General features: G+C 43.7%; 1 protein-coding gene across 4 annotated transcripts in view; it reads left to right on the top strand.

Moving 5' to 3' along the window:
* OSBPL10 (oxysterol binding protein like 10) overlaps window positions 1–24508 on the top strand; it is a 279913-nt gene that overhangs the window by 80641 nt on the left and 174764 nt on the right. For all 4 annotated transcript variants that reach the window (XM_024743485.1, XM_024743484.1, XM_024743483.1 and 1 more), the window contains exons 2-3: window positions 10156–10331; window positions 14605–14684. In XM_024743485.1, coding sequence (XP_024599253.1) covers window positions 10156–10331; window positions 14605–14684 — 256 coding nt within the window. The remainder of the gene's footprint in view (window positions 1–10155; window positions 10332–14604; window positions 14685–24508) is intronic.

Genomic DNA, 24508 nt, shown 5'->3' with positions numbered 1-24508 from the left:
TGTATGGATGTAACACAGTTTGTTTATCCATTCACCAGTGCATGGACATTTTGTCTTGAGAAATGAGACTCAGAACAGCTATAGTCATACGTTTATTTTTGTAAATATTTTATTGTCTGTTGGCACCATTTTTCCAAGCCCCCATCAGATCAGGGACCTTGTTTCCCCCCCACCCAATATCTTTTTAGCATTTAGCATATAGTGCCTAGCAAGGTTGGTACTCAGTTAAAAAAATTTTTTTTTTTAAGAAACAAGGGAATTCTTGGAAATAAAACTTAGTTTTGGAACCAAAGCTAAATTCTTTAAAAATAGCTGGGCTTATGTAGATTCTCTTTTGTTTAACCATAGAATGAGTAAATGTATCCACAATGCTTTATCCGTATCACAGAACATGGTACAGCTGACCACACTGAGAACCTTGCCAAATAATATTGCCATGGCACCTCCAAAAAAGAGCAAAAACTGGCTTGTGTTTTAAGTTCTGTCTTGTTGGCTTTGTAGTCAGTTAACTAAACTGCTGTTGCTGATACAATGCGATATGAGCATTGGATCCGACTCACTGTCTGCATTCAGAAATGTGATGTGGACTTTTGGAAGTTCCGGTTTTATAACCAGACAGACCTTGAGGCACAGCGCTGGTGGAATGGTTCCAAAGAGAATGAGCCAGCTTTGTGCTTTTGCAGGCGTGGGCATCGAGGCTCAGGGTGGATAAGTACCGTGGCCAAGTTCACAAAAGTGAGAATTCAGTGGCTCTCAAAGTGTGGTCCTACCTGCAGCATCAGCGTCAAATGGGAACTTGCTAGAGTTCTCTGGCTCCACCCAGACCTCCTGAATCTGGGGGAGGGGCACAGGAACTTGTGTCTTAATAAGGTTCCAGGTGATTCTGATGCAGCAAATGTTTGAAAACCACAGGTCTAGTCAGGCCTCTTGCTGCCACATCACACCTCTTTCCTATATGCCGTGTAACCATAGGGAAAAATAAAGGACACTCTGATCCAGGGACAGTGGGGCTTAGGGCCTGACTCAGCTGGATATTTGGGGCAGAATAGCTGAGCCTAGGGGCCTGCTTCTGATCCTAACTGCTTCCCTGGTCTCCGCAGGCCAGCTTCCCATCTCTCTTCATTTTGATGGGTACCAGGCCTGGGCTTGCCACTCGTCTTTGTCCCGGGGCTTTAGCCAGTATCAGAATCCTTTTCACTGTGACTTGATGTATATGTTGAAGCTCTTTGTGATAGGCAGAGACTTGATTCAAGACTTGGTCCATCTCAAGGATTCCCAGGTAAGTTCCATGTGTTGTTGATGGCAAGAATGAAAATGAATTGTGAGCGTTAAGATGGGTCTCGATATTTTACAGTTTAGTTAAAGTAGTAGTTGAAGTTCTTACCTAATGTCCTTGGAAACCTAAGAGTTAATAGGAGTTCAGAAGGTGACGGGGCAATATTCTGAGAGCCTGTACTAACTTGTGTTAGAAAGCTCTCAGTTCTTGCTCCTGGTATTAAATCACCTGGTCTTTAAAAGCAGATGGAGTGTCATGATAGATCAAATCCAAGCGCAGTACATCAAATCTTGTGTTAAGAGTTCACTGTGAGTTACGCTGGTCCTTTGTCAGGTGAGGCGGTTCCCAAGGCAGCAGCCACTCGGGCTAGTGGCCCTTAATCTTCAGGTGCTTCACTTGGGCTGGTCCTGGGGCTGCTCTGCGCAGGTGGGCGCCTACGTGATGCTAGTTGATGATCCGATTATACAGGAACTCCAGGCCTGGTGACTTCGTAACTTTTCTTTAAATCTTTCTCAAAAATACTTCCAATGTAACAGAGCCAAGATACCTACTGCCTGAGCTGTGGTGATTTAGGAGCAGGGCTTTGGCTCTTTCAGACCAAGACAAAATGAGGTCAGCTCACGCTTAAATAATATATTCCGCTTGGTTGCATGGGCCCATAGTGCTGAGATGTTTGTTGAATGAATGCCTAGGGGTAAAAGCTTGAACGACCAGAAAAAAAACAGAGTGTGAGTAACACTCTAAGGTTTTATCCTGACTTGATTTTGTACTGGTTTTTCCACTTGGGTGATCTAGGCAAACTTTGAAATTCAGTTTCCTGATTTCCTGATCTCAGCCACAAAGAATCTGATTCTTTTTTTTTTTTTTGCTGTACGCGGGCCTCTCACTGTTGCGGCCTCTCCCGTTGTGGAGCACAGGCTCCGGACACGCAGGCTCAGCGGCCATGGCTCACGGGCCCAGCCGCTCTGTGGCATGTGGGATCTTCCCGGACTGGGGCACGAACCCGTGTCCCCTGCATCGGCAGGCGGACTCTCAACCACTGCGCCACCAGGGAAGCCTCCGATTCTTTAAGTATGGGCTGGGAGTCAGGAATCCACATTTTTAATAAGCTTCCAGGCTGATTCAGAAGCAGGAGGAAGTAACCCAAACTGTAAAAAAAACATTCTTTTTAGAAGGCAAGACACTTCAGTATTCTTTTTTAAAACTCTGCTTTATTGGTTGTCTTTTAATTTTATTTATGGATTATTTTTAGCTGGAGATTTCTTTAAATTTAGGAATATGTGTCAATACTTTTCTTTATGGTTTTGCAATCTCTTGTATGGAGCCCTCCCCACCCTAACTGTTTAAAAATATCCACCCATATTTTCTCCTAATACTAATATATAATATGACATAATTATATGTGAATATATTATTGAAACTAATACTATTAGTTTATTATTTTTAAGTATTTAACATGTCAGATGTTATTTTGCTATGAGGTGCAAACATTGTGCCCTATAAAATTTCTACTTTTAGATGTTTGATGTTTTTATAGACAGCATTTTGGAAAATGTTCCATGCACATCTAAAAAGAAGTTATGTTTTTCATTGGCATATGTAATTATTTGTAACATTTGAAATAAAACTTGGGAATATATTGTTTTGAATCTATATAGCCCCGTTTGTTTTCTGCATATCTGTCCAACTCTGGGTGAAAGGAGAATTCTAAAAATCTCCCAATCTGGTTGTGTTTAATTTTTTTTTTCTTATCTGTCTGTCTGTTTTGATCCTATGTTTTTGCATCTTTGTAGTGAAAACGGTATTTTATTTTATTTTATTTTATTTTTTTTAAACATCTTTATTGGGGTATAATTGCTTTACAATGGTGTGTTAGTTTCTGCTTTATAACAAAGTGAGTCAGTTATACATATACATATGTTCCCATATCTCTTCCCCCTTGCATCTCCCTCCCACCCTCCCTATCCCAGCCCTCTAGGTGGTCACAAAGCACCGAGCTGATCTCCCTGTGCTATGTGGCTGCTTCCCACTAGCTATCTATTTTATGTTTGGTAGTGTATATATGTCCATGCCAGTCTCTCACTTCGTCCCAGCTTACCCTTCCTCCTCCCTGTGTCCTCAAGTCCATTCTCTAGTAGGTTGGCGTCTTTATTCCTGTCCTGTCCCTAGGTTCTTCATAACCATTTTTTTTTTTTTAGATTTCATATATATGTGTTAGCATACGGTATTTGCCTTTCTCTTTCTGACTTACTTCACTCTGTATGACAGTCTCTAGGTCCATCCACCTCACTACAAATAACTCAATTTCATTTCTTTTTATGGCTGATATTCCATAGTATACATGTGCCACATCTTTTTTATCCATTCATCTGTTGATGGACACTTAGGTTACTTCCATGACCTGGCTGTTGTAAATAGAGCTGCAATGAACGTTGTGGTACATGACTCTTTTTGAATGACGGTTTTCTCAGGGTATATATCCAGTAGTGGGATTGCTGGGTCGTATGGTAGTTCTATGTTTAGTTTTTTAAGGAACCTCCATACTGTTGTCTATAGTGGCTGTATCAATTTACATTCCCACCAAGAATAGCTTCTCTTGATAAATAGTTAATAAATACTGTGGGGGCGAGGGGGGAAAAGAAGAAAGAAAATAGAGGGCCTGGGAAGGTGAGGCAGATCCCAACAGGAAAAACGCCTGTGCGAGCTGGGGGCTTGGTCCGCTTTCGCGCGTGGAGGGTGGTGGACGGGGCCTCATGCCTGGTGTGGAGCGAGCGGCGGAGCCCCATGGAGAACGGGAGGGGTCCTGACTCCCTCCTGGAAGTAGTACCGTGGGTGTAAAAGGTGTCTGCTCAGGCATCACGGGCCTGGCCATCACCTCCCTTCTCAAGCCCTTTCCTCTTGCTTTAATTTTCACTTTTCAGTTTAGATGAAATGATTCAGCTTTTTGTCAGCAGCAAGCCTGTCTGGCAAAGTTCCTGTTCGAAAGATTTTTTTTTCACTGCATTTTTTTCCTCTTTGTAACCCTCTTGTAGTTTGCTTGTACCTTCTGCTTCTTGGCATTAATGAACTGGTTCCCCCATGTCCCTCCCCACCATCCCCCCAATCCTTTCCCTTTATTTTTCTGCTCCTAACTGGATGCTAATGGCCATTGGTGTGCCTCCACCTTCTCAAAGTAAATATGTCTGGTTTTCAACTTCTAGATCCTGAAGTTGAACCTTCATGAAACTATGTCAGGCAGGTGGGGGTGGGAATTAAAAGGCTACAGGTGTTGACAGATGACCCTCAGCGAGGCAAGGCTTGGAGAGCAGTGATGGGTAAGGGCAGCTACTTTGTGTGTAGGCCTGCTCAAGTGAGCGTGAATGTGTATGCGTGTGTGAGTGTGTGTGCATGCAGGTGTGTCTACGTCTGTGCACGTGCTCACATGTTGTTTTCGAAGCAGTGGCCTGTCCTCAGCCCTTCTGAGGCGGGCCTGCCACTCGCCGCGGGTCCCAGCTTTGGGACGGGGTGAGGCTGCCACCCCGAAACTGGCCTGATCGGGACTGATGGCTCTTTTCATGGGTTGGTTTGATGTCTCCCCTCTTTCTCTCTTTTCTCTCTCAGCACCCTCTTTGGTCTGTTAACATAGTCCCTAAAATATGTTCCCTCCGTATACAGTTAAGTTCACCTGCACATTGGTTAAGTTGCAAACTAAAGCTCGAGATGCTAATTAGAAAAGAACCCACTAGGAATTAGGTTCGTCTTATTCATTTCTCCAGAGGGAAAAACCTTAAAGAATGTTTCAGGATTCTATCCGGCGTTTGCACCTCATTTAATGAAGCCTCATCCAGGAATACGGTTAACTTTTCCATTTAGAATGAAAGCTATGAGTTTCAGATACAGCAGCAAGCTTCAAACAGCAGTGCCTGACCAGAGCCCTGACCCTGCGGGAATCCAAATGTAATTTCTTTCCTCCCAGGGGATGTGACCCACAGGCAATGTCCTTCTTAGTGCCGCGTGGACAGCTCCTACCTGCATGTGACACAATCTAAATCAACTTTCAAAGACCATCCTGAAAGAACACTTTATGTTTAGTCTGTTGTAATTTTTAATCAGGTATTCTCCTTTCACTCCCTTCCAAATACGATCGAATTTTTAACTGTCTTTAGCAAAGGAGTAAATTATTGATGACCTTGCTTAGTGCACATGATTCAAACCTGTGCATTTGCATTAAAACTATTTTAGGAAGCAGTGGAAATATGTTTTTTTTTCTGCCTGAGGCAGGGGGTTAGAATTAAGTTGTCATTTTGAAATAGGTAATGTGAAAAATCATTAATGTGTTCCCGTATTCTGCATAATGTGACCTCAACTGGTTATTCCGTCATCCTTATTGAAAAAAAACCCCGGTATTCAATTCATTTCTTGGTACCAGCTTCTTAACAATGTCCTTTGCAAATATATGGTTGGTCTGAGCAGGATGCGTTTGTGAAGCTGCTTCTGGGAGCGGGGAAGGCTGATGGGGGCCTGGTTGATGAGCGGGGAGAGAGGTGTTCAGCCCTTTCTCCATTCCAGCCAACGACACAGGGTGGATGGGGGGTGGGCAGGGGAGTTGAGGGCCACTTGCTCTTGCCTTTTCCTTGAAGCCTGTTCAGGTTGTGCGATGCAGTACCTTTCCTACTTCCTGCTGTGTAAAGGAGGCATGTTTATGGATGGGGGACACTGCTGCTCTGCCAGAGCGGTTTGGGGGGTGCAGGGGCGGCTGGAGACACAGAATGCTGTAGTTGCAGCCGAGGTTCCTTCCCTACGCTTGTACGGATTCTTGCTCTTCATCCTGTGATTTGCCAGGAGCCGTGTCTGCACAGCTGCAGTCACCGTGGCTGTGCTGACATTAAATATAGGTCACGTGGAAAACATTTGCTCTTTTTTTTAATAGATCTTTATTGGAGTATAATTGCCTCACAATACCACGTTAGTTTCTGTTGCACAACAAAGTGAATCAGCCATATGCATACACATGTCCCCATATCCCCTCCCTCTTGAGGCTCCCTCCCACCCTCCCTATCCCACCCCTCTAGGTCATCGCTAAAGCACCGAACTGATCTCCCTGTGCTATGCTGCTGCTTCCCACCAGACAACCATTTTACATTCGGTAGTGTGTATATGTCGTTGCTACTCTCACTTCGCCCCAGCTTTGCCCTCCCACCCATGTCCTCAAGTCCGTTTTCTATGTCTACCTCTTTATTTCTGCCCTGCAACTAGGTTCATCAGTACCACTTTCTTTTTTTTTTTTTTAGATTCCATATATATGTGTTAGCATACGGTATTTGTTTTTCTCTTTCTGACTGACGTCACTGTGTATGACAGACTCTAGGTCCATCCACCTCACTACATATAACTCAATTTCGTGAGAACATTTACTCTTAAAGAGAAGCGCAGGGTCAGCATTTGAACAATGTGACCACTGGCGGCTCAGAAATCACCCCGGGTATTCTCTCGTTGATGGAATTTGGTCTTCACATCACAGAAGGGAGGAGAGGAGCACATTTCAAGTAGAAGGTTGTGAAAACAGACATTTAAAAAATATTTTTTGTGAATTTGTCAGGCTGGCTTCTTTAACTGATCTTAGTGGCCTAATAAGCAGAAGCTTCTTTCTCATCCATGTAGAAATGAGGTGACTCTCTTCCAGGTGGTAATTCGGGGATCCAGGCTGCTTCCCTCTTGTGTCTTTGCCACACCTGTTGTGGATCCCGAGTTGCCCTGCAGGGTGTCTGCATTCCAATCTGTATGTCTGTGTGTGTGTGTGTGTGTGTGTGTGTGTGTGTGTGTGTGTGTGTGTGCGCGCACATGTGCATGCGTCTGTCTGTCTGTATGTTATAGGCCTGGCTTGCGTTTCTTCTGCTCACATTCTGTTGGCTACAGCTCAAATGGCCACACGTCCTTACGAGGAAAGCTGGGTAATGTATTCTGCTTGTGTCTCCTGGAAATGGAGGGTAGGGATTGGGTGATGAGCTATTAGTTTAGGCCAGTGCTTCTCAAATTTGAGCTGCATCAGAATCACCTGGAAGCTTCCTGGCCGCCCCACACCCCCACCGGTTTCTGATTCAGCAGGTCTTGGGTGGGGCCAAGAATTTACGTTTCAGATAAGCTCCCAGGTGATGTTGATACTGCTGGGCGAGGAACCGCACTTTGAATAGTCCTGGTCCAGGAGCACATTTTTGTGTCTTGATTTATCCATGCTAATCGTGGATACCAGAAGTATATCCTTATTATTGTGACTCGAGAGATAGGGAAGGAGAGGGGTAAAAAAGGTAAATAGCCTTGGCCAGGACATTTGGAATGTTACAAATAATTAATGTTTCTTAGAGGAATTGGAGTTTTGGAGGGTTGAGACCTGGGTCGTCAGGTGCGCCTGCTCTGTGGGATGGGGATGAGGTGGGACCTCTGTGGCCAGGCAAAGGTGCTTTCAGCCCGGCTAGCTCTGTTGGAGCAGGAAGCTTTGGAGAATAAAATACCTAAGTGGATACAGGAGAGGTGACACGGAGCAAGCGACAAGCGGGGGGACTTGCGTGAGACTCGAAGGAGAGTTTGTGAGTGCTGGACTGAACCAGGTGTGGATTTGGACACAGACAAGTGGGACTTAGATTTTGAGTTGCTTTGAGTCTTAGTGCCTGTAAAATGGGGAATAATGATGGCTGTCTGTTGGTTACTGTGAGAATCAATTAAGTCAGAATTTTGTAAACTTTCTTGGTTCGTGGTGCTTAGAGGTTAAAAAATATCCTACAGTTTCATTTATTATGAAAGCAGTCAGCTTTTTTTTTTTTTTTTGCGGTACGCGGGCCTCTCACTGTTGTGGCCTCTCCCGTTGCGGAGCACAGGCTCCGGACGCGCAGGCTCAGCGGCCATGGCTCACGGGCCCAGCCGCTCCGCGGCATGTGGGATCCTCCCGGACCGGGACACAAACCCGTGTCCCCTGCATCGGCAGGCGGACTCTCAACCACTGCGCCACCAGGGAAGCTCCAGCTTTTAAAAAATTATTATTAAAGCAGTCAGCTCCAAACAACTTCATGTACATTGATGTCCTAACAACTCAGTGGCCTTTTGAAAAACTAATCAACATAAATGTTTATGTTTCTACGTTATGAATATGTTTCTCCCTTAAATAACTGCAAGTGTTTGTTGATGGACTGTGTGTGTCTGCGGATTCTGCACAGCTTCTCTCTCAAACCTTGGGATTTTGTTGGCATCGTTGCCCTCTTCCTATTCCCTGTCGATGTTTCCTTGTTAACCCAGCAGCTGCTGAAAACCCAGCTTTGCAAAGATGCTATGTCTTTGAAAGGAATGCAGTGCAACTAGTATCGAAACTGTGAAAACTGCCTGAGTTGTTCGTATGCTTTATATCTGACCGATGTTGAGCATCACTCTATATCCCTCAGAAGTGTGACATATTTTCCAGTGCCTCTGCAACTTCACAGTGGTGACCCAGCTGCTTTGGTGCACGGATTGAAAAGGGTGGAATTTGGTAGTTTTTTCCCTTTCATTCATTCACTGAATAAATATTAACTGAGCATCAGTGAGGTGTCAGGCACTGTCCACCTCCGAACAGCGTAGAGTCTGGGGGGAACCAGACATTGAATCGCATAATCCTGCAAATGTAGACACCCGATGAGGCCAGGGCCATGAGGGGTGAGTTCAAAGTGAGAGCTTGTGGGAGGAAGATTTGACCTCGTCAGGAGACGCTTTCTCAAGTTGGTGGCACCTGAGTTGTTCCTGAAGTTACCGTGCAGTAAATAGGGGAGGGAACCACATTCTAGCCACGGGGGTGGCAAGTATATCTCAAGCTGATGAAGAACTTGCTTCCTCCCACCCCCCAATTGCGCCGTGGTTGATTTGAGACTGGTATTGTGGCTTGTGTGCGCCATGTGTGTCAGACAACGCCTCAACTCTTTCTTTAATGAGACGAACCTACTGACGGTGCAGTTGGATGGTGATGCGAAGCCCAATTGTGGGAAGAGTTTCGACGTCGTGGATTGGTAACAATCTGTATCACTTCGAGTAACTGCTCCAGGTGGGGGAAACAGCATGAGCAAAGTGGTGGAAGGCAGCTGGGTGAGCCAGCGTGGGTGGAGCAGAAAGTGAGAGGCTGGGAGAGTCAGCAGGGGTTGTGGTGAGCCTCTGGGTCCCAGGGGGCACGTGGGTCTCACATGAAAACAACTCGTCCTGGTGGAGAAGGGGAAGTTGTCTTGATTGCTTCCTGGTGATAGATGGTGACTATCAACAGGCCAGGTACTCGGCTACCAAGATTTGTTTGAGTGATTCAAGCAACTAGCAGTTTCCCTGTTTTCACCCTGAATGTAGACTCCAGTGGCATTACAGCCTCCCAGAGAGGAGGGAATTCTTGTCCCTTTGTGTGAAAAGTGATCCACGGAAGGGCCCGCTGGAGGGTGCCCAGGGGGCTGTGTGAGCACCTCCAGTTGGCTGGATTGACCAGCTCTGGAGCTCAGGCCCCATACAATGCCCAGGCTGTTGGCTGGAGTCTGGCCCAGCTTGCTGCTCCTGGGCTGTGAATTTCAGCTGTTCCTGTGAAGTCACGTGGAGCCTGTTACCAGAGTCTGTGTCCCAATGCTTCCCTCTTCTTTACCATTCTGAGGCTTACGTATGAATGGGCATTGCACCCAATCCAGAATGGGCCTGGCCCTTGCCCTTGCCTCAGGGGCCATGACAAGTTCTGCTCTGTTAAGAATTGGGTGCTCTCTCCCTACACGGGGATGACTTGTGTGGGTGCCTGGCAGGGACGTTTAGCTTCCAGCATCCTGGATTGGGATCCTTGATGTCAATCTAAGGATTATGTTCTTTTTCTTCTTTGCTTGGAGAGAAAACTGATGCACTGTGGTTTCTCCACACAGGTACTTTGTGCTGGATTTTGAGGCTGGTATCCTGCAGTATTTTGTGAATGAGCAAAGCAAACACCAGAAGCCCCGAGGGGCCCTGTCTCTGTCTGGCGCCATCGTGTCCCTGAGTGATGAAGCGCCTCATATGCTGGTCGTGTACTCTGCCAATGGGGAGATGTACAAACTGAGAGGTACGTTCTTTTCCCGGGAACTTTTCAGACGGGCCTCCTGGGTTCACTGTTACCATGGTGATGACTCTCTTGTTTTTTGATTTTTAAAAAAAATCCCCTTTAGCAATTTGCCGGGTTTGCGGACTCTGGTGACAGATGCTGCTTCTCCTACCCCTGGGGTGGGGAGAGGAGATGACATTAGGAAGTGTTTGTCCTAATTAACTGAGCAATTAAGGACAAACAAAAGGTGAGTTGCAAACCTGGCTGAGCCTCAGGACTTGGGCAGATTTTTCATATTAGCTCAGTATATATTTTCCTGGACCGTATACTGTCAGTCTTTCCTCCAATGCCCGTGGGGCTGTGATCTGAGCACAGGTCAAGCCTTTTAAGGGTCATGGTGTCCTCCTCTCAAAGTTTCTCTAGAACCAGCTCTTACTAGAGGCCCCTTCACTTGTACTTTATTTAACCCATTGTGGCCCTAGAGCCTGGTGAAAAGCCAACTGGTGTTATGTCCTGTTGTCCACCTTCTCCCCTTCTCTTTGCTTCTTGAAAGCTGCGGTCTGCTAAGCATTCTCCTCAGGTCTTGGGGGAGCCCAGCATTTGGCCGGAACTGTAGGTCTTGTCGCCCGCGAGGCATATCCACCTCGCAGGTTTTCTGATGGGCCAGAGTTGTCTGCAGCGGTGTGATTTGATCGCTAGATCATTCTTCCAGCATTCCTGTCATGGGCACATCGCCAGAAAAATTGTCAGTTTTCATCAGTGTCTTATAGTTTTCTGAGTACAGGTCTTTTACCTCCTAAGGTAGGTTTATTCCTAGGTATTTTATTCTTTTTGTTGCAATGGTGAATGGGATTGTTTCCTTAGTTTCTCTTTCTGATCTTTCGTTGTTAGAGTATAAGCAAGAGATTTCTGCGCTTTAATTTTGTATCCTGCAACCTTACCAAATTCGTTGATTAGCTTTAGTAGTTTTCTGGTGGCATCTTTAGGATTCTCTATGTATAGTATCATGTCATCTAAAAACAGTGACTTTTTCTTCTTCTTTTCCAATTTGTATTCCTTTTATTTCTTTTTCTTCTCTGGTTGCCATGGCTAAGACGTCCAAACTATGTTGAGTAATAGTGGTGACTGTGGAATCCTTGTCTTGTTCCTGATCTTAGAGGAAATGCTTTCAGTTTTTCACCATTGAGAATGATGTTTGCTGTGGGTTTGTCGTATATGGCCTTCATTATGTTGAGTTAGGTTCCCTCTATGCCCACATCTGGAGAATTTTTATCATATGTTGGTGTTGAATTTTGTCAAAAGCTTTTTCTGCATCTATTGAGATGATCATATGGGTTTTATTCTTCAGTTTGTTAATATGGTGTATCACATTGATTGATTTGCGTATATTGAAGAATCCTTGAATCCCTGGGATAAATCCCACTTGATTGTGGTGTATGATCCTTTTAATGTGTTGTTGGATTCTGTTTGCTAGTATTTTGTTGAGGATTTCTGCATCTATGTTTATCAGTGATATTGGTCTGTAATTTTCTTTTTTTGTAGTATCTTTGTCTGGTTTTGGTATCGGGTGATGGTGACCTCATAGAATGAGTTTGGGAGTGTTCCTTTCTCTGCAATTTTTTGGAAGAGTTTGAGAAGGATGGGTGTTAGCTCTTCTCTAAATGTTTGATAGAATTCACCTGTGAAGCCATCTGGTCCTGGACTTTTGTTTGTTGGAAGATTTTTAATCACTTTCAATTTCATTACTTGTGATTGGTCTGTTCATTTTTTCTATTTCTTCGTGGTTCAGTCTTGGAAGGTTATACCTTTCTAAGAATTTGTCCATTTCTTCCAGGTTGTCCATTTTATTGGCATAGAGTTGCTTGTAGTAGTCTCTTAGGATGCTTTGTATTTCTGCAGTGTCTGTTGTAACTTCTTTTTCATTTCTAATTTTATTGATTTGAGTCCTCTCCCTCTTTTTCTTGATGAGTCTGGCTAATGGTTTATCAGTTTTGTTTATCTTCTCAAAGAACCAGCTTTTAGTTTTATTGATCTTTGCTATTGTTTTCTTTGTTTCTATTTCATTTATTTCTGCTCTGATGTTTATGATTTCTTTCCTTCTACTAACTTTGGGTTTTGTTTGTTCTTCTTTCTCTAGTTCCTTTAGGTGTAAAGTTAGTTTGTTCATTTGAGATTTTTCTTGTTTCTTGAGGTAGGCTTGTATTGCTATAAACCCGCCTGTGGTTTCTAAAATGACACGAACCCGTACAAAATAACAGCCCAACCAATTAACCATTTGAGCCGTCTCATTTTGCCTTTTAGTTGTTATTCTCTGGGTTATTAAACCCCAAGTTTTTTTTTTTAAGGGTTGTTTTAATAGCAAACATAAAAATTTTATTATCTGCATGAACTAATCACAAGGGCTAAATTTAGCTTAAACTTACCCACTACAGCAGAGGGAGGACACATTTCTGCCTCTTTCTGCCTGGTCCTTTGTCCATCCCAAAGAATCTGGGCATTGGTTTTCTCATTTCACGTCTCGCTACATACATGTAGAGATGAATCTTGATGTTAATAGATGAACAGCTTTGGGAATATTTTTGGTGCAGAGCCTTTGGGTACTGCCACAAAGCAGCAATTCTTCATGTTCCTAAGGAAAATGGCTCTGGTTTCTGCAGAATCCTTTTATTCTTTGGAAGTAGGGTTCACCCAGTCTTACGCTGGTCTGCACTTCCAGATTTCTTCACCAGAAGTTCAAGCTGAAGTTGGGTTTTATTGACAGATGACAGGCTCATTTTTGTAAATGACACAAATTTCTAGGGGAATCATTTTGTTTTCTGCATATTTAACATTTATGCAGTAAATATTCTGTTAAAATATTTATGCAGTGAGTTATGCAATTAAATTAACTTGGATGTTATTAGAACCTATTATGTATCCATGATCTTTTAAGAAAATAATTTTATATATTTGAGAGATGGGGGTATAGATGGAAGATTGTGACTATGCAAGTGACTAGTACTGTAATGTCTCTTTGGGGGACATTTGAGGCTCTGTAAGTCAACATTTTGTACCTTGTTCCGTTCAGTCGTAATAAGAACCCTTGAGAACATATATTAAAATGGTAATTCAACTGAACGCTAATTTTGTAAAGGCTGATAACTCCATATTACAACTCCGATAGTTAACAAAGGGGCCTCAAACACTGTACTTTGATCCTCCTTTTAGCCACATGTGGTAGAGGCATTAAAAATAATGTTTTCTCTTCCCTGCTGCTTTTTAAAGAAGTAGAAATGACTTTTTCAGAAGAGTTTAAAAAATTGGCCAGATTGTTCTCATAACAGACATTTCAGAGTAAGTTAAGTTTTTAACGTGGTTTAAGAGGGAATTTTTTTGTCACTTCTTCAGGGAAACCTTCATTAAGCACCTGTCATAGGACTATATTAGGTGCCCCCACTGTGTACTACACAGTAAAGCAAAGTGTTTTAACAAAGCATATTTGCAGCCACTTAGATAATGCCCCACTGAAAAAGAAATTCCACCTCTAACTCCCTTCTAATGACAAGAAACTTACTTTATTCAGTTTTGTTCTGTTTGAAGTTTCTGAGTTGGTATTTATAATTTGAAAAGAGACATTAAAAAAAATGTGTTAGGGGCAATAAAAATGCTACAATGTGGATGAACCTGCAAAACATTAAGTAAAAGAAGGCAGCCACATACTGCATGGGAGCATTCATATGGAATGTCTAGAATAGGCAGATCTATGAGACAGGAAGCAGATTAGTGGTTGCCTAGGGATGGGAAAGGGGGTGGGGAGAGAGAAATGGGAATTGACTGCTGATGGGTGGAGGATTCTTTGGGGGATACTGGAAATATTCTAAACCAAGATTATGGTCATGGTGGTACTATTCTGTAAATAGACTAGAAATCACTTAGTATTAAAAACAGGTGAATTTTATGTATGTAAATTCTATCCCAAAGCTGTTAAAAAAAAAAGCTGTTAAAAATTTAAAAAAAGAAAGAATATAAGTGTATTGATTACTTTTGGAGAAATTGATCTGTATGTGTTCAAGTGATTCCATCCAGGAAGATGGAATTCTGAAAATCCCTTTAAGTTTCTCAAAACTTTTTAGATTTGTTAAAAAAAAAAAGGATTTTTGATTGAGATTTGGCGTCGTCAGATTTTTGGCATGAGTACCATCTGCATTTGCCTTTCGCTCCTTCATTCCCAGGCCCCCAACCCCTCAGGTGCGTGTAGAAATGGGTTGAATGTGTTTTGGCTCAGTTGCTCCAAGCCTTTCTTTCTCTATTTTAGCTGCTGATGCAAAAGAGAAACAGTTCTGGGTGACTCAGCTTCGAGCTTGTGCCAAATACCACATGGAGATGAATTCTAAGGTAAGTCACTGCGGGGTGGGGTGGAGGGGGGGCGTTGCATCTGCTGGGATCAGCCTTCAGCCCAGTGATTGGCTTCTTGGGGGAAGCTGTTTTCCATAGTATCTTTAAAGTTCTCCACCATCGAGGAATTCATACTTGTCCTGTGACATTTACATTTAAAGCCAAGAGAAAGGTGGGAGGATTTGCTTGTAGGTAGAGTGAAAGGGAATGCAGACACTTTATTGGAACTGATTCTGGAAAGACACTTCTGCGTCTTTCTGTGTTGTCCATTTAGGCAGCTGGTAACTGGTCTGCGGAGAAGCTTGAGCAGATGGTGTCATTGTGGCGGCGGCAGAGGAGTCAGACTTACTGTTCACGAAGACTCCTTGTCACAGACCCTTAAATAAAACGAGACCCCAGCTCGACGAAGCGCTCTGTAAGGTGCTTCTGCATCTAAGTGTGTCAGAATGTTCTCAGGTAGTTTGGTATCCATGTATGAATTAGCTTCTCCTCAGGATTCAGTCTGAGATCTTGGTACAGATGCGCAGGGGATAGGAGAGAGGAGGTAGGCATTTTCATGGATTATTTGGAGGATCTCCTATCCTTAAATACAGGAAATAAATAAGTCAGACAGAGAAAGCCAAATACTATTTGTTATCGCTTATATGTAGAATCTAAAAAAATAATACAAATGAATGCATATACAGAATGGAAACAAACTCAAAGACATAGAAAACAAACTTGAGGTTGCTAAAGCGGATGGCAGGGGAGGGATAAATTAGGCATATGGGGTTAACAGATACAAACTACTATACGTAAAATAGATAAGCAACAAGGATTTGCTGTGTAGCACAGGGAATTACCATCAATGTCTTGTATTTTAATAATCTATAATGGATTATAATCTGAAAAAACCCCACAGCTGAATCACTTTGCTGTACACCTGAAACGAACACAATATTGTAAACCAACTGTACTTCAATTAAAAAATTGTAGGGCTTCCCTGGTGGCGCAGTGGTTGAGAGTCCGCCTGCCGATGCAGGGGACACGGGTTCGTGCCCCGGTCTGGGAAGATCCCACATGCCGTGGAGCGGCTGGGCCCGTGAGCCATGGCCGCTGAGCCTGCGCGTCTGGAGCCTGTGTTCCACAACGGGAGAGGCCACAACAGTGAAAGGCTCACGTACCGCAAAATAACAAACAAACAAAAATTGTATAGGAAATAATTGACCGATGAATTTATTTAGGGCAATAAATATTTGTTAAAATTAATGAATTAACGTTCAAATGGCTACCCCTTTTATGTCATTAGTTCAAATTTAGTTACGATATCCATTTGCATTCTTTTTCTGTATTCCATGTATCTGATAGGAAGACCCACGCTTCAGACTTCTTAGGCTTCCATTTACTGTAACCTATCTGCTGTCTTGCTCAGGGAGGACGTGGAAATGTCTTGCCTGGTTATACCTCCCTGTTCTGCTTCCAAATACAACCTGAAATGATTTCTTCACAATGATTTTGTTTATGTTTTTCTTTCTGGAGACATCTTCTCTCCTTGACTCGCTTACGACAGTTGCACTCACTGTAATGCCCCTCTTGACTTGCTCCAAATGTGGTCTTTAATCATAGGTAGGGCCCCACTTCTTTTTTAAAAAAATTATTTTATTGAAGTCTAGTTGATTTACAGTGTTGTGGTAATTTGTCCTGTACAGCAAAGTGACTCAGTCATATATGTGTATACATTCTTTTTCATATTCTTTTCCATGATGGTTTATCCCAGGATATTGGATATAGTTCCCTGTGCTCTACAGTAGGACCTTGTTGTTTATCCATTCTGTGTATATCAGTTTGCATCTGCTAATCCCAAACTCCCAATCCATCCCTCCTCCCCCACCCCCTCCCCCTTGGCAACCACAAGTCTATTCTCTGTGTCTCTGAGTCTGTTTCTGTTTTATAGATAAGTTCATTTATGTCGTATTTTAGATTCCACATATAAGTGATATCATATGGTATTTGTCTTTCTTTTTCTGATTTACTTCATTTAGTATGATCATCTCTAGGTCCATCCATGTTGCTGCACATGGCATTGGTTCATTCTTTTTTACAGCTGAGTAGTATTCCATTGTATATATGTACCACATCTTCTTTATCCATTCATCTGTTGATGGACACTTAGTTGTTTCCATGTCTTGGCTATGAAAAGTGCTGCTATGAACATAGGGGTGCACGTGTCTTTTTGAATTATAGTTTTGTCTGGATATACGGGTAGGGCCCCACTTCTAAAGCTTTTTTCCCTCTGGCCTGGTTTATTTTCCAGGAATTATAGTAGGAGTTCTGGACATTACATCAGTATTTTATAAACACCTAGGCAGGGCAGTATAAAACTGTTTTCTTTTTATATGTATTGTTTTACTTTTTATAAAATAGAACAGAAAGGGATCAAATCAAAAGGACATATCTTCACCTGTTGCCATAAGTGCTCATTGGAGATGACTGCTCTTTGGTGCATCAGCCTAGTAAATTTAGGCATGCATTAGTGTGTATGTATCTGTAGCTCTACATTTGGTTTTTACACAAGTGGATCGTTTCACGCACACTGTTCTATCCTTTGGTTTTTTTACACTTATTAATGTATCTTGTAGATTTTTCCCTGTTGGACATCTAGATCTACTACACTCCTGTTAGATGACCAGATGCTGTTCTAAGGGGTGGATGTCAGTGCTTTATTTGAGTCCTTCACTGACAGACGTTTAATTTGATTGTGGTGGTTATACATGATGCTATAATAAACATCTTTGAACACACATCTTCTGGTACCTCTAGGTGTGTATATATATGAATCTGTACCAGCGGAAGTACTGGGTTATAGAATAGAACATGAAAGGTGGATTTGCTTGTGGGGTTGACTCGTATACTAAGTTCACAAAGTCTCTTCTACTTCTAAGTCTACTTCTGCTAAGTCTCTTCGGATGCTAATTGGGCGTTAGTACCTTCTCCCCTGCCTTTCAGCCCCTAAAGGATGAACGTGTGACAGGAGGGGATGATTATCGCTGCCTCTGGAGGTTAAGTCTCCAGCCAACCCCACGATGGGGAGAGAGGCAGTGGGGTTCAAACTCTGGGGGGGCGCCCAGGACCCCCTTTCGGCTCAGCTGCCTCCTTTCTGACTGGCACCCCCATCCCCACCACAAACATAACTCCTGTTGCGAGTTCACTGCTGACAGCTTGTGAAGGCATTTTTTTCCCTGTAATGGAAGTAGCATTGGTTTTTAAAAATTGCGAACATTACCTGTACGCAATGCAAAACATTCAGAAAATAGGAAAGTATAAAGAAGGAAAAAAATCACCCCAAATCCCAGCCCCAGACCTAATCTCTGATGATACTATTTGAGTGTGCATCCTTCCAGAGCCTTATCTGTGTAGAGAAATAGCAACAGAAAGAGGTCACGTGACCCCCCGTGGGGTCCATCCTTCCAGTCTTTTCCATACAAGCATGGGGGTGTGTGGACTATTTCTGGGAATCAGAAGGCTTGTCTGTTGTGGGGAGGTATGGGTGGGGAATTCTATCAGGCTGTGTGTTATGCCTTGTGTGAAGAGTAAGGAGATGCGTAGCTGCTGTTTAATTGATTCTCCCAGGAAACTCGGTTTCTGATGACGAATGACTACAGCTTTCCTGACTGTCTGCCACCCTGGGGTGTGAGCCAGAGGGCTTTGGAGAGGTGCTTAGCTGTCTTGGCTGCGCGGCATCACAGCAGGGAAGCACCTGCCACCGGGACTAACCCAGTGGTGTCTGTGGAATCTGAAACCACGTGATTGTGAGGGACTTCAGATGTCATCCAGTCCTGACCTCACCGCATCCCACCATCCTCACAGAAGCACGTACCAGAATATTTATGGTCATAATGAAAACATGTGGGCTGATTCTCTCAAAACAATCCCTGGTTTTATTCACCTAGAGGGGGCACTGCTGGTACCTCACTGAGTGAATGCTAAGAATTTGGGGAGTCATCTAACAAATGACGTCTAATACCTCTCTTTTATGACTAAACAAATTTGAGGCCCCTCAGAACAGTTTGGAATAGCTGAGAAGTAATGGAATGATTAAAAAGTGGGAAGGGATCCCAAACTCCCTCTGTTCCATGTGTCTAAAAACAGTAGCTATAAGGAATAGGACAAGAGGTAGGTCCTAAAACTGGGTGGTCCAATATGGAGGCCTTGGGGCACGGGAGGCTGTCCAAACTGAAATTATTTGAAATTAAATTTGAAATTCAGCTTCTCGGTCATGCTTAGCCACATCTCAGGTGCTCAGTGGCCATGCTTGGCTGATGCCTGCCGTACTGGGACAGCACAGGGTTAGAACATCTTCCGTCATCACAGAAGGTTCTGTTGGAAAGTGCTGATAAAGCTTCCATTACGGCTTCATGGTTTCTAAGGAGGGACTTGCCAGTGTCCGGTTTAATCTCCTCTTGCGCCATGGACAGTGTTTTGCTTTCTTTAAATCTGCAGAGGTTGACTGGTGCTTCCCACCCGTCTGTCCTTCCTTCTGGGCTTCCCCTGCTTCTTCCTGAGCTTCCCCTGCATCCTTCTGGTGAGGAGTTCTGGTCTGTGCCCCAGCCTTGGCGTTGAACATTCTGCTTACTGTTACTTCTCCCGTAGCCTCATCTGTGCAACAGGGACCCTGACCTTACTTGTCTGAAGTTAGGAACTGGTGTTCTCATGTGGTCAGATTCCGCTACATGCTTACTGCGCTGCAGCTGTTTGCCAAGAAAACTAGTTTGAGGTGTTTTTAAAAAACTTTTATTTGCGTTTTTTTTTTTTGCAGAATTTAATCTCAGGCCATAAGTTTTTGTTTCTTCAGTTTCTTCTGGGGTATCTTTTTCTTCTGTGCAACCTCCTTTTCTGATTTAAGATCAGTCTACTTTTTTTTTTTTTTTTTTTTTTTGTGGTACGCAGGCCTCTCACTGTGGCCTCTCCCACTGCGGAGCGCAGGCTCCGGACGCGCAGGCTCAGCGGCCACGGCTCACGGGCCCAGCCGCTCTGCGGCATGTGGGATCTTCCCGGACTGGGGCACGAACCCGTGTCCCCTGCATCGGCAGGCGGACTCTCAACCACTGCGCCACCAGGGAAGCCTCAGTCTGCTCTTTTTCAGTGAAGATCATCTCAGTGTGGCCGGGAGAGCTCATGCACAGGTTGATCGGACCATGGGCTCTGCTAAGTCCTGAGCTGCATTTTGGGAGCTGTATTCACCTGAGTGTGCTCACTGATCAGGGGATCTACATCTAGGCCCTAAAGGTCAGCATCCCTCTCTGCATTTTTGAGCATGTGCAGTAAAAATTCAGCACTCTTTTGGGGCCATCGACCGTGCGTCCAGCCCCACTGAGCACACCTACTAACTTCACCACTGGAATGATGGAATGGCACCCATCGCTTCTGTAAAGGGACATTCTTCAGATACTCGGTAGCTTTTTAGATGTGCATACCTTTTATGGCCTGGGCAGTTTCATGAGTGTTCTTAGAATGAACGTGAAGATTTGAACCTCTTGTTTTGCATGATTTTGTGAGGTTTTCTGGGTCAAGTGAACAGCAAACCATTTTCAGAAGTCACCTCAAGCCTGCTTACTGGAAAAGCTAGTTCGAGCTTTTGTGAGCAGCAGAGGAGCAAGGGCAGGTTGCCAGTGGGGCTGCTCTCTGGCTCACACAGCCTTTGCTAGCACCCGCTTCCTAAGACAAAGTCTAGAGCTTTACCTTGGCGACGGCTGCCCCTTACATGCCAGGTCCAGTTTCTCCACCTTCACTCTCGGGTACCCGTGTGTTCCAGACACACGGCACACTGTGTACTTTTCCTGCGTTTGTGCTGTTTGCTGGGCTAGGAGTGCCTTTCCCTCTCCGTCCTTCCTGGGGCGAATACCCACGTGGTCTTCAAGGCTCGTAGAGTTCTGTGATGCCTTCCTGACCTGCCTGCTCAAGAGTGGATCTGCTGTCTCCTGTGCTCCCGTTTATCCCAGGACACACCTGTATGACAGCACTTTTCATGGTGTGTGTGTGTGCGTGTACGCACACGTGTCAGCCCTCAAGGCTGACTGTGTCCTTACGCCCAGGACTGGGGAAATCATAGCTGTCTCCTCCGTACATGCCACTGTCATGACAAGTCGCGATGGATATAAAGCATTTGAAGCAACAAATGTCAGCCCTGCTTCCTCTTCCTCACTCCTTCCTGTGTGTGTTCGTAACAGTAGTATTAGTAGTGGTAGTGGTGCTGGATTTGGGTTCCCTAAACTATACCCAAGTTATCATATTTTAATTTTTGTTGAATACTATTGTATTTTATGTTAGATCAAGTACTTGAGGATTCTATGTAGAGAGAGCTCTGAGCTTCCTGCAGCCAAAAATCAATCAGGAGTAATTTCAAACAAAATGTATCCTGACTTTTTTTTTTTTAATTGAAGAAAATAGCAATCAAAAGGAACACATTTTGGGGAAAGGAAATAATAACAAATGGTCTCTATCAACACATTTCTACATGGCAGATACTAAGAGAGGTGCTTTTCTTGGATGATCTTAGGTGTGTCTCACAACAGCCCTATGAGGCAGGTACAACTATGACTGCGTTTTTTGTTTGTTTTTTTAACATCTTTATTGGAGTATAATTTTTTTTTAAGATGTTGGCGGTAGGAGTTTATTAATTAATTTATTTATTTTTGCTGTGTTGGGTCTTCGTTTCTGTGCGAGGGCTTTCTCTAGTTGCGGCGAGCCGGGGCCACTCTTCATCGCGGTGCGCGGGCCTCTCACTATCGCCGCCTCTCTTGTTGTGGAGCACAGGCTCCAGGCGCGCAGGCTCAGTAGTTGTGGCTCACGGGCCCAGTTGCTCCGCGGCATGTGGGATCCTCCCAGACCAGGGCTTGAACCCGTGTCCCCTGCATTGGCAGGCAGATTCTCAACCACTGCACCACCAGGGAAGCCCTATTGGAGTAAAACTGATGACTGTGTTTTATAGGTGAGGATGGAAAGAATAAGTAGTATGCCTGCCCATGCCCGCATAGCTAGCAAGGGCTGCCATCTCTTTAAAAAGATTTGAGATATAATTCACAAACAGTAGAATTTACCCTTTAAGATTGTACAATTCAGTGGTTTTTAGTGTATTCACAAAGTTGTGCAACCATCAGCACTGTCTCGTCCCAGAATCTTCAATCACCCTCGAAAGAAACCCCTCCTGTGCCCATCAGCAGTCCCTCCTCATCCCTCACCCACCTCCTCTCCCAACCCCTGCCAACCCCAAACCACTGCCTCTGAGAAGTTGCCTATTCTGGACATTTCATGTAAATGGAATCATTAAGTATGTGGTCTTTTGTGTCTGGCTGATCTCACTTAGCATAATGTTTCCAAGCTTCCTCCATGTTGTAGCATGAATCAGTACCTCATTCCTTTTTATGGCTGGATAATCCCATTGTATGGATATGCCACGTTTTTATTTTTATTTTTTGCCTTGGCCGTGCGGCATCTTAGTTCCCCGACCAGGGATCGAACCCATGCCTCCTGCAGTGGAAGCACGGAGTCCTAACCACTGGACTGCCAGGGAAGTCCCCATGATATGCCACCTTTTTTTTTATCCATTCATCAGTTGATGGATATTCGGCTTACTTTTTCTTTTTTTTTTCTTTTTTTTTTTTTTTTTTTTTTTTTTTTTTTTTTTTTTTTTTTACTTTTTCTTTTTTGTTATTGTGAATGATGCTGCTATGAACATTGGTGCACAAGTTTTTGTGTGAATGTATTTTCTCATTTCTTTCGGGTATATACCTAGGAGTGGAATTGCTGGGTCACACGGTAACTCTGTTTAACTTTTGGAGGAGCTGCTTTTTTCCAAAGTAGCTGTGCCATTTTACATGCTCAATGAACCAGTTTTCCTACATCTTTGTTAACGCTTGATCTTGTCAATTTTTGATTGTAGCCATCCTAGTGGGTATGAAGTTGTATCTCATTGTGGTTTGGATTTGCATTTCCCTAGTGACTAATGATTTGGGGCATCTCTTCATGTTCTTATTGGCCATTCATGTATCTGCTTTGGAAAAATATCTACTTAAATCCTTTGTCATTATTTATTTTTAATTGTTGAATTGTGAGAGTTCTTGATATATTCTGGGAACTAGACGCTTATCAGATACATGGTTTACAGATATTTTCTCCCATTCTGTGGCTTGTCTCTTCACTTTTGTCATCTTTTTTGACATAAACAAAAATTGTGAGGACAAATGGGACATCTGGTATAATGGAGTGGGGATTGGAGTCAAAAGACCTGGTTTCTGGCTGTGCCTGAACCACTCACAGCAACTAACTAGTCTTGTTGTCTAGAGTAACTTAATCTCTTTTAACCCCTGTAAGTGGGGCAAAATAATGGGCATCAACCATACAGGATGGTTTTTAGGATGAAATGACATTAAGTACTTCACAAACATCAGTTCTTTTTATAGCATGAACTCTTCCAGCTCTGCCAGAACATCTGTGTTGACAGGTAACTTGGTTGTAGAGCTGGGTTCCACCTGAAGATGGATCACTCAGGACTAGAGGCTAAGAACCTCCTACAAAACCTGATTGTAATGACGCTTTCCCCGACAAGGTTGGCTAGACTGCCAAAGGGTTATATTCCCCATGCATCAGAAAGTTCGAGAATAATCCCGACTGAACCAGTTTGGCATTTTTCATATTGTGTGGTCTCGTGGCCAGTGGTTCCAGTCTCATTTTCTGAGGCTGTGGGGTGGCCCGCCACCTGCTTCACAACCCGTCCTCTAGTGCCACTTGGGACGAGTTACTGTCTGAGCCTCAGTGCCTCATCTATGAAAGGGGGATGACCGTTATCGATGTGAAGATCAAACTGTGGGTTGTGGTGAGGTTTCAGTGAGTTAACGTCTGTCATCTCTTACTGTAGAGCCAGATGCTGAGTTAGTTCCCATAAGGGGTGCTGGGCTGGCAGGAGGACCCTGCCAAGTTGGACCTCATGAGGCAATCTTGCTGGGAAAAGGCCAGGACCAGACTGCCCAAGACTGTATGCACGGCTTGCAACACGGGTATTTCTGATAAATGAGTCTCTGAGATAATCAGAAGAGAAATTTTTTTTTCTGGGTGCACCACACAGCTTGCAGGATCTTAGTTGCCCCACCAGAGATTGAACCCGGGTCCACGGCAGTGAAAGCGCCGAGTCCTATCCACTGGATCGCCAGGGAATTCCCAGAAGAGAAATTTTTTACCTGTTTAAATAGCCAACATTAAAATAGATGAAAAGTTTAAGGGGAAAAAAGGGTGGAGAAGGTGTACCATTGTGGAACCAGTCAACCAGTCAAAACAAACAACAAACAGAGCAAATAGAGATACACACCACACACAGTCTTTGGAAGGAAAGATAAGGGCCTTGTAACAGTGGTTGCCCCTGGGAGGGAAGGGGGAAACTGGGGATTTAGAGTTGAAAGAAAGTAGGGGTTTAGCTGTACCCTTTGATACTTTTTGAAATTTTCATGTTGTGCATTGACATATACACATATAGTAGTTACTCAAATGGTTAACATTTAACTTTGCAAAATTTTTCCTTTTTAAAAAGCATCGCTGAGGCTGTTTGGCAAAGTGCTGTGCTCTCTCAGGCTACTGTCAAGTTGGCCCTTTATCTGCAGACAGAAGCTCTTCCCCAGTCACTGATTAGCCTGCTTCTCTTTATATTCTCTCCTTGAAGGTCTTAAAACCAAATGTCCTTAAAGATATTCAATAATTCCAGATTCCTGCCAGTTCAGATGAAGCTTCTAGTCTTGTTTCTCAAAATTGATTTTACTTGATACGGCTTGGGGTGTTTAAAGTTTAATGCTATTTTG

The sequence above is a fragment of the Neophocaena asiaeorientalis genome, unplaced genomic scaffold (genome assembly GCF_003031525.2).
Source record: "Neophocaena asiaeorientalis asiaeorientalis breed wild unplaced genomic scaffold, Neophocaena_asiaeorientalis_V1.1 scaffold332, whole genome shotgun sequence".
In the NCBI taxonomy this organism is placed as follows: Eukaryota; Metazoa; Chordata; class Mammalia; order Artiodactyla; family Phocoenidae; genus Neophocaena; species Neophocaena asiaeorientalis.
Note: the sequence above shows the minus strand (reverse complement) of the source record. Positions and strands in the feature narration are given on the sequence as shown.